This window comes from Mastomys coucha, unplaced genomic scaffold (genome assembly GCF_008632895.1).
Source record: "Mastomys coucha isolate ucsf_1 unplaced genomic scaffold, UCSF_Mcou_1 pScaffold5, whole genome shotgun sequence".
NCBI classification, from domain to species: domain Eukaryota; kingdom Metazoa; phylum Chordata; class Mammalia; order Rodentia; family Muridae; genus Mastomys; species Mastomys coucha.
The window spans coordinates 103,546,937-103,557,902 of NW_022196911.1; the positions used below are offsets into that span (position 1 = coordinate 103,546,937).

The following is a 10,966-nucleotide window of genomic DNA, read 5'->3' on the forward strand; positions in this document are numbered from 1 at the left end:
AAAAAAAAAAAAAAAAGACTTACTTATTCCCATTACAGATGGTTGTGAGCCACTACATGGTTGCTGGGAATTGAACTCAGGACCTCTGGAAAAGCAGTCAAGTGCTCTTACCCACTGAGCCATCTCTCCAGCCCAGCTGTATGCACATTTAACTTTGGGACCATCTCTTCAGTTTGAGTCTCTCAGCCTTTGATTGTCATGAACCAGTGTGCACTCTTGACTCTCAGCCCCCACCTGGGTGGGCCTGAGATCACATCTCCTGCTCTGGTATGGGTAGAGCCTCGATGGTTGGCCCTAGCTTCCAGGGCCCTCAATGGTCCATGAGTTCAGATTCCCTTCCACCTCGAGGAGCTAAGGATTTCCCTTTCTTTGTTTTAAGCTCAGCGTTGTATTGTTAGGTTTCATCCTGTGTTTGTCATAGGAAGTGGGGTCGGGCGCTAATCTCTTACTATTAATCTCAGTTACTATTACTGGAAGTGCACGTTTTCTATTTATAACTTGCTTCCCTCTCACTAATGTTTATGACTCCTTTAAAATAAATATCGTATATTTTGATAGAGAAAACAGACATGACAGAGACAGCTGGACACGTCTTTTGCTTGAGGGAAAGTTATAAAGTTTCTAACATTCTTCTTCATTTGGGTGTGTGGGGAGCAGTACCCCCCTTTTCCCCCGGCAATAACGTAAGAGAAGACAACTGGAGCTGAGAAATGGAATTTTCCATAGTTCCCGAATAGTTCCCAAGTGTCCTTCACTTCTCCTCAGAGGTGATCCCTGGGGGGAAACCTGCTCCTGTGTGTTTGACACCTTCCACACTGAGAAGACTAGATGAGAAAAATACATAGAAATTTGTCCCTAGCCATACCCGAGTGACTCCTCCAGATAAACATTTGGCTGGGATCCGGACTGCTTCTAAATCATGAGAACCCACAGCTTCCAACAGATGAATGAGATCCATCTCATTTGCATTTCCTCATGACTCAAGAATTCCCTGGTACTATATCCCCAGGCAGACGAAAGCATATTTGGTTGATCAGCCCAAGGCCTTCCCTGCCAAGGTACTGGATTGGAAGCCTTCCCTCCACTCTGCTGATGAGACTCGAAGTTATCTTCTTGTGACGGAATGGTCTAGTTTAGCCTTTGAAAGAGTGACGTCTCTAGACACTGCCCCACTCAGATGTGAATGACCATATCCAAGTCACTGAGAAGCAGGGGAGGGTAAATATTCACAGAGGCCAGTGAGTAAGTCGGATTGTCCAGCTAATGTTGGAAAAACTTCTCAACAGTCAGAAATGAGCCAGTAGATACAGCAGTGGCAGGTGTGTGTGTGTGTGTGTGTGTGTGTGCGCGCGCGCGTGTGCGTGCGTGCGTGTGTATAAATGTACTTGTGGAAAGGCTAGTAATACAAGTCTGGTTTGCTTGGCAGTTAACTTCAATAAAATATATCTCATATTTCACAAATATTCTTGGTGGTATTTTTGTTTGTGTATATACAAGGAGGCAAGAGGTCAACATTGGGTGTCTTCCTCAACCACTATCAATATATGTACACACACACACATTTTTTCTTTTAAAGGGTCTCTCTTTGAACGTAGAGCTCTCTGATCTGGCTAGAGTGGATGGCCAGTAAGTTCCTGGTATAATCCAGTCTCTGCCTCGCTAGTAATGGAATTACCTCAGGTCCTGCTATGCTCCGTTCTTTACACGGATGCTAAGGATCCAAGCTCAGGGCTCTTGTTCTTACATTGCATGGACGCTCCTGACAGAGCTGTCTCCCCAACCCTTCACTACAAATATTCTCACCCGGAAAAGCACTGAACAGAAAAGCCAAGGCAGGATGGGATAGAGTGGGGAGAAGCTCAGACAAGCTCCAAGAACCAATTACACCACTCGTAGTAAACAAACAGAAGACAATAAAAAATGAGCTTTGCAAAGTAGAAAACACAGCCTTGGGTAGTGCTGGTTCATAATCTGCCCCAAAAGGAGAATAATGACCACAGGAGGGGTAGGGTGTACCTTGGAGAAATGGGAACCACCTTAGCCACCACAAATCGCTCTGGTCACTTTGTGAGTCTTCTCGGTGGACTTCTGGTTAGTCATCTGACAGAACGTAGAAAGCCTAATAATCAAGACCCATAGATAGCCGCAGGGGCGGTGGGGTCCTGGCTGTCCCTACGATTTCAAGGCACACCCATTTCCTGCTCACCCCTGCCCGCTGGTTAACACTGTCTGAGGCAGAGATTTCCTCTTATGTCATCAAAGGTAAGCTTCACATTCTCCTCATGATTCTGGGTTTGAAGCAATAACACGGCTGGCTGGCAGGGTGACATAAAGGCTTCCTAGTGGCCTTACCGCGAGGCGAGGAGAGGCGAGGCGAGGCGTGGGTGGGAGGGGCTCCGCAGCTGCAATGGCTTACCTGTTGAGATACACTCGCTTCTCAGTGAACTGCCCGTTGCCATGGTGAGGGTCCTCAAAGGGCTCATTCTGCACGACCTCTACCCCTTCTCCCCGGTCACTCTGCTCATGGCTGTGTTTGCTGATCATATACAGCTGTCCAATTTTGTACTGCAAAGCAAATAGAGGAATGGAGACGGAGAGGTCAGTCCCGGCTTGCCACTGATGAATCCCCCCCCCCCACGCTGTCCTCCAATGAGAGGGCACACAGCAACAAATCACATCGCTGCCTTCTGCTGAGAAAAGTCAGCAGCCACTGGGGTCTAAGGTGACTGTCCTTAGAGCCTGGCAGAGGGCCCGCTCTGAGCAGAATGTAGAGACGGCACATTCCTGAGAACAGTACGAGCGGCCATACCAAGCGCTCCCTGGAGCTCTGGCGGTCTTTAAGGGCCGTGCACAAGCTGAGAACTAGAATCTGCCTTGACTTCCATTCTGGACATATAGGGTTAAAGGGAGTTGGTGTCCTATTTGGCTTGGTCAAAGGCAGCCTAGGGTGTGTTATTTCTGTCCTGGCTCTGCAGCTAATTGGCAGCATTGTTGGGCACAAGGATTAACTGTCACTTGCGTCTTGTCCCGCCTAGAATAGCAGTTCTCACAGGTGGCTAGACAGGAGCGTGAGAAAAGTTGTTGTTTTTTTTCCACCACTCCCCCTCCACCCCGCCTTTGTCTTGTTTTGTTTTTGAGACAGGTCTTGCAAAGCTCAAGCTGGCCTCCAACTGTCTCCGAGAACCCCCAGGTACCGGGATGCCAGGTGAGTACCACCAAGTCTAGTTTATTCCATGCTGGGGACTGAACTGAGGCAAGAATTACTGGCTTTGAGACAGTCTCTGGCTGTCCGCCTGCCTCTGTTACCTGTCTCTCTCTGCTTCTCTCTGTCTGTCTCTTTCTCTCTCTCTGACCTATTCTGGGCCACTAGTGTGAAGGCCCCAAATACCCACATCCCATGGCTAGAAACCTGAGTCCCAGAATCCTCTGCCACACTGAGGAAGACCCTTGGTATCTCTGGATCATTGTCACCCAGATCTACCAACAGCGTGGGGCCTTCTGGAGTCCATCAACCCTACAAGGGCAAAACTCCAAGTCTGAGCACTGGTCACCAAGCCTGGTGACATGAGTGTGATCCCCGAAACCCACACGGTAAAAGGAGAGAACTGACCCTGCACACTACTCTGACCCATACATATGTGCTATGGCACTTGTACAGAATATATACCAAAAAGCAACAATAAGGTTTCAAACCAACCAAACACACAAACAAAAAACCCAACCCAAGGCCTGCAGGTGCTTTTTACCCCCATGGACTCCTGAGGTGACAAACTTGATGCCACATTCTGGAGGCGAGGGGAAGGGGAGAGGGTTTTAACCTTTGGGTAGGGGACAGTGTCTGCTCAGATCGGGACTCTGTTGTGGCCCTCTTTACACAGTCACTGTGAGCCAGCACACAAAGTCACTAACCGCCAAAGCCCGACTCTCCTGCAAGCTAATGAGGATGCTCAGTTACTCCCACAAGGGCCCTTGGCTAGCAGGGATGCAGAGCCCCTGTCTGTGTGCAAGACAAGAATCTATTCTAACTTTAGAGGCAGCTGAAATATTCAAGTCGGCATCGTGGTTGGTTCCAAAGCTGAGAGGTCTCTCGTCCCGGGGTCCTTCTTTCATGCTGAGGCAGGTGCATGGAAGGGAATGCAAAGAAGCTCTGAACAGGCTCTACTCTGCAGCCAGCCTAAGGGACCAGGCCCAGTAACCATGACAACAGATCGGGCTGTTGGCTGGCTCTTCTCCAAGGGCTAGGCTTCCTATCTGGCCACGGCCCTGTCCAGAACAAGCCCGTGTTTAAAATGCTTCTAATGTGTGTTTGTGAACTGGTGGAGAGAGATGATACAAGATAAGCGCAGGAAGAGGAGAGAGGAAGCTGGAAGAGAAATCAATTTTTAAAAATGAACCAGAGAATAGGAGGCTTGACCCGGCTTCCCCTCTGCCCAGTGCCTTTACTTCTGTTCCCAAAAGCTATCCCTCCCACAAAAATGGGGAAGCTATGCCTGAGAGATAAGTGGTCCACCATACACAAGCAGAGGGAGGAACTCTGCTGCTGATAGGGTACAGATGTGCACAGCAGCTGTTTGGACACAGTGCTTAAAAACCTGATTACCGGGCTGGTGAGATGGCTCAGTGGTTAAGAGCACCGACTGCTCTTCCAGAGGTCCTGAGTTCAAATCCCAGCAACCACATGGTGGCTCACAACCATCCCTAATGAGATCTGACGCCCTCTCCTGGTGTGTCTGAGAACAGCTACAGTGTACTTACATATAATAATAAATAAATATAAAAAAAAAAAAAAAACCCTGATTACCACACACAGACAATGGAATATTACTCAGCCACAAAAAGGAATGACATATTGACACTGAAGGCACTTAATGTGTTATGGGTTGACATGTCTCCCCTCCCAGAGTTCAAAGGGTGATGATCATATATGATGGGGATGCCACCAGGGTGGGTTTTAATCCAGTATGACCGGGGTCCTTAGACAAAAGAGAAAGCAGAACAGAAACAAACAGGGATATAAAGATTGTATGAGGGTTGGGGCCCAGGATAGATGTTCCCATACCAGACCTAGAAAAGGAATGCTTTGCTTATATTCTGATTTTGGTTCTGAGCTCCAGGCTTAAAGGACAATGAATGGCTGTGGTTTAACTATCTGGTGTGGGCTGCCTTGTCAGACGGGCCAAATAACGCACAGGGCCTGGGGCCTGGCTCTCAGTGCAGCACTCACAACACAAGCATAAGGGCCCAAGGTTAGACCCCAGTCATGCTGAGAAGGCTGAGGGTTGAGAGCATCTATATTCCCAGCAGTATGGTGGAGATGGAGACAGGAAGATCCCTGGAGCATGCTGGCCAGCCAGCATATGTGAATCTACAGACTTTGGGGTCAGTGAGAGTCTGGCTCAGCAGGCATCCTGAGTTCAATCCCTGGAACCAACATAAGAGTGGCACAGGGGAACTGACTCGGCAAAGTTATCCAGTTACCACCACATGTGACACAAGAGCCAGCGCACATACATCGTATGCATGCCGGCACACATACAACAATAATAATAATACATCTAAATAAATAAATGATATAGAGAGGTTGAGTGTACTGACACATATACATTGTTATGCATACACACAACAATAATAATAAATTTAAAATAAATAGATGATATAGAGAGATCAAGGGAGACAGCCAATGTTGTCCTGAGTCTGACCTTAACACATGCACATGCGCATACACAAACACACACACACACACACACACACACACACACACACGCACCACTGACACATCAGGTAATGAAACGCTCTGGGTAGACAGTTGTTGATGCACACTAAGAAAGTACTAGATGCTACTGGACTGTTCAGTCTGAAGGGATAGCCGGGAGTGTGAAACTTGAGCGTGTGCCTAGCTTACCCGAGGCCCTGACTTGATCTGTAGCTGTGGGGTTGGGGTGGGAGTAAGTCCCACCTCTCCCTAAGGATCTGCAGGCAGTTAATGGTTGCTAGGGGAAGGAAGAGACTTTTTTTGTTTGTTTGTTTGTTTGTTTTTGGTGTAGCCACTTTGTCAGTAGCCCATGTTTCTGTGAGTAAATAACACCTAACTTATGCTCCTGTAAGGAACCCAAATGAAACTCCATGAATTACCAGGAGGTGGGATGTGGGGTGGGGAGGAAGGGGACACGGGCCTGAAAGTAGAAGGGGGAGGTTGGGAAGAAAGGGGATCTGCAGGAGTAGGAGAGAGGGTGAGAGGCTCATGAGAGATAAATCTGATCAACATGCATTGCATACACACATGAAAATGCCACATTATATATATATATATATATATATATAATCCACACTTATATAAAATACATATTATATGTAACATGTATAACATACACTTTTAATACACCCACATAAACTAACGTATATACACTTTATAAAAACATTTTTTAAAACGTTACTTTCATGTCATGTGTTTTACCTCAAGCATTAAAAGAAGCGCCGTGTCTACAGCCACCCCCACTCAAAGTCCTGCCAAGGTCTTTCACTGGAAAGCTTAGAGGAGAGCTAAATCTACCAGCACACTGTGTCTAGGAGCTCTAAACCACTCACATAGAAAAAAAAAAAAAAAGTAGGGTGCCAAGGTCGATGTGTGACACAGAAAAGCCATTAGCCAGACACGAGTCAGCCTGGCTGGGCACGGACCAAGTGCTTTCTGCACAGAGGAGATGGATCCGGGCAAGGCAGGGGCGGCTGATTCACGGTGGCCGACGGGGACCCAGCTGCCTGGCCTCATTGATCATTCCAGTGACTCCACCATGGGCCAGCCCAGGGCAGACACCAGACTTAGCTCACTATGACTGCATCAGTCTAGGGGTTGGGAAATAACCCGAGAATGCTAAAGGTGGTGGGACACTTAAGCTCAGACTCAGAGATGGACCAAGGCTGTGTGTCTATCCTTTCCTTTCCTCCTAAGAAAAACTGACCCAAGAAGACCATCTGGAAGTAGTCTGTTACTGTTTTATTATAAAGTCCCGAGTTTGACTCTCAGACATGAGTAGCTAACAGTATCTCAGTTGTAGGGAGGGACAGACATTTCTTGAAAATGCCACATGCAGGGCCGGCGAGATGGCTCAGCTGCTAAGAGCACTGCCTGCTCTTCTGAAGGTCCTGAGTTCAGATCCCAGCAACCACATGGTGGCTCACAACCATCCGTGATGAGATCTGACGCCCTCTTCTGGTGCGTCTGAAGACTGTTACAGTGCATTACACTGGAGCAGGCGGGGCCAGAGTGAGCAGAGTTCCTGAGTTCAACCCCCAGCAGCCATATGATGGCTCACGGCCATCTGTACAGCTACAGTGTACTCATACACATAAAATAAATATTTAAAATAAATGCCACATGCAGAGGCTGGAGGGGTGGCTTAGCAGTTAAAAGCACTTTCTGCACTTCCATAGGCCACAAGTTCAGTTCCCAGCACCCACCTCTGCTGGTTGACAACCACATATAACTTCAGCTCCAAGGGATCTGATGCTCCCAACTGGACTGCCTGGCACCTGTACACATATGCTAATATACTTATAAATAAAAATAAATCTTTAAAAACAGGACACATCTGGGGTCATCTCAGACCTTTGACATTTTGATTGTAGAGGTAGGGAGTAGGAAGTTGACTCATAGGGGGCACACTAAAAGGACAAACTTCCCTAGTATAGCATAGTGAGGGCGCTCAGGCGGACTCTGGGGAACCAAATAGTACCAGGCTATAGGATTTCATCCACACCCATGCAAATTCCAGCATCTAAGAACCATGCCCAGATCACTGTTTCCAGCCAAATTTGAATGTTGGATGAAGGCACTATGGTCAAAGGAGCAGAGGGTTCTGATGGTATAGAGGCCTGAGAAGTGATCTCTGGGTAGCTTTACTGACCACCAATTAACTGAGTTTCTGAGTGAGTGATCTAATCAACAGTGACCCCAGATAATTAAGTTGTAGAATGTGCCTAAAGAAACCAAGATGTCACTGGTTCACGCTGTCCTAACTGCAGGACTGAGTGCCTTTGGGCTATTCAACGTGGTTCAACCCCAAGCCTTAATTAAAAGGGGTGGGGGTAGGTCCAAACAGTTCCTGGCTGTGATCCAATTACATGGGAAGTTGGGTGTGCCAGATAGTTTTATTATCAGCTTGACCCGCGCTAGAGTCACATTTGAGAGGAGAGAACCTCAGTTAAGAATTGGCCTACAGGGCTAGAGAGAGGACTCAGCAGTTAAGAGCCCTGGCTGTTCTTCCAAAGGTTCTGAGTTCAAATCCCAGCAACCACATGGTGGCTCACAACCATCTGATTCTCTCTTCCAGTGTGCATGGAAACAGGGCACTCATATACATAAAATAAATAAATCTTTAAAAAAAGAGGCAATATCTCCATAATACTGGGCTATAGGCAAGCCTGGAGAGCATTTTCTTAGTTAGTGATTAATCAAGAGGGCCCAGCCTATTGCGGCTGGTGCTGTCCCTGGGCTGGTGGTCCTGAGTTCTCTAAGAAGGTAGATTAAGCAAGCATGAGGAGCAAGCCTGTAAGCAGCATCCCTCCAATGGCCTCTGTACCTCCTGCCTCCAGGTTGCTGCCCTCTTTGAATTCCTGTCCTGACTTCCTTTGATGATGAACAGAGATGTGGAAGTATGAGCCAGATGAACGCTTTCCTCTCCGACTTGCTTTTTGGTCATGGTGTTTCATTTTAAAATAGAATTCCTGACTAAGAGACTGGGAGAGGAGTCACCTAGGGCTACAAAGTGACAGTGTGCCTTTAGAAGAGGGTTGAGCGGGAGAAGTCGGAATGTGTAAAGCCCTTGCCACACAACCATGAGAACCTGATGTCAGATCCCCAGACCCTACCTAGGTCAAAGAGCCACCTGTCACCACAGCGCTCCTGAGGGGAAGCTGACAGCCAGGGATGAAGGAATACCCAGCATCTCTAAAGGAGCAAACAACATGAAAACTTGTCTGAAGTAAGATGAAGGGTGAGAACCGACACAAAGAAACAAAAAACAAAAAACAAAAAAACAAACAAAACAATCCAACAAACAAATGAAATGGAATCTCCAAACTAAAAATTCTGTTTTTTTTTTTTTTCTCTTGGTTTTTTTCGAGACAGGGTCTCTCTGTATAGCACTGCTGTCCTGGAACTCACTCTGTAGACCAGGCTGGCCTCTGCCTCCCAAGTATTCCACCACTGCCTGGCTCAAACTGAAAATTCTAAGTGTGATCAGGAATCATTTATGGCATACCAACGATAACCCAGGTAGTGGTGGCTCACACCTTTAATCCCAGCATTTAGGAGGCAGAGGCAGGCAAATGTCTGAGCTAGAGACAAGCCTGTTCTACAGAATAAGCTACACAGAGAAACACTGTCTCTAAAAAACAAAAACAGCCAGGTGGTGGTGGCACAGGCCTTTAATCCCAGCACTTGGGAGGCAGAGGCAGGTGGGTCTCTGAGTTCCAGGCCAGCCTGGTCTACAGAGTGAGTTCCAGGACAGCCAGGGCTACACAGAGAAATCCTGTCTCAAAAACAAAACACAAAACAAAAAACGAAAATCAAAAACAGACAAGCAAACAAACGAAAAAATTATTCTCGGGGGCTGAAGAGATGGCTCAGCGGTTAAGAGCACTGACTGCTATTCCAGAAGTCCTGAGTTCAAATCCCAGCAACCACATGGTGGCTCACAACCATCCATAATGAGATCTGACACCCTCTTCTGGTGTATCTGAAGACAGCTACAGTGTACTTACATATAATAAATAAATAAATCTTTAAAAATAAAAAAAAAATTATTCTCAATTGTACCCTTGTCTAAAGACACACTAGACCCCAAGTTCTAGGTCAACGCAATTCCAACCTCCTGGCTGAGCTTCAGAACCCAGCAAGGACCATGTTCCAAGCCCTTCACTAACAAGTGATCACTAAGGGGATGCCATTGCTCACCAAGGAGATGCCATTGCTCACCAAGGAGATGCCATCAACCAATACCTGCATCCTCCTGGCCCCATTCTCTCCACTCCATTTTGCCTCATCCCCTGATGAGAGGATCAATTAGAACGTAAACCTACTTTTAGCTTTTACTGTTAAAATGGACGCACACCACATAACATAAGCAGAAGTTGCTGTCTGCCCAACTGAACATGAACTCATGCAGTTTTCTGTCCTTGAAGTGCATCTGAGTCCTGCTGTGTCCTCCATGCCCAGGGTGGCTACACACTTCTCAAACTCTCCTGTCAAGTCAGCGCTTTATGAACATCTTCCCGGTGCGACCAGGACTAGCTTGAACAACACCCGCTGTTCACCCTGCTAGGCTGGCTCAACAATCCTTCCAGGTGAATCTTCATGCCCATCTGATTGAGCACACTCCCTCCCCTCCCACCCTCCACCAGATATACAGCTGGGTGGATAGAAGAGCACATGGAGACATACTCATGCACTTGGGATGCCCTCATACTATTCCCACAACTCTTAATGCATTTTATGAGCCTTTCTCACACCTTTCTCCACCCTCAGTACATGAACCACGGAGCACGGTGGAGCAATGGCTTCATGGAACCCACTAGGAGTGCTCCTGATTCAGTGCCGCTAACCTCCCAGGATTCGGTCCCATTGCGGGCCTTGTGCTAAGCGATCTCAACACGGATGTTACACACAAGGGAGGAGATGCGAAGAGTATGGATGTTCACACCCAAGTCTCAAAAGCCAGAGGCTTATGGCTGCCTTCTGTAACCCTGCAGCACAGCCAAGGCACCAGGTGGAATGCCCTGCTGTATCACTGGGAAATTATGTGCTTTTTATTGAAACACAAACATGTTCACTCATCCAATGGACGTTTTATTTCATAGTGGTATGTGGAATGGTTTTAAGAGACTTGTAGGGCCGGGTGGTGGTGGCACACGCCTTTAATCCCAGCACTTAGGAGGCAGAGACAGGCGGATTTCTGAGTTCGAGGCC

At 47.4% G+C, this 10,966-nt stretch overlaps 1 protein-coding gene across 2 annotated transcripts in view; it reads right to left on the minus strand.

Annotated features, from left to right (window-relative positions):
• Pitpnc1 (phosphatidylinositol transfer protein cytoplasmic 1) overlaps positions 1–10,966 on the minus strand; it is a 257,448-nt gene that overhangs the window by 129,051 nt on the left and 117,431 nt on the right. For both annotated transcript variants that reach the window (XM_031351330.1, XM_031351331.1), the window contains exon 2: positions 2,417–2,565. In XM_031351330.1, the coding sequence (XP_031207190.1) occupies positions 2,417–2,565 (149 nt within the window). The remainder of the gene's footprint in view (positions 1–2,416; positions 2,566–10,966) is intronic.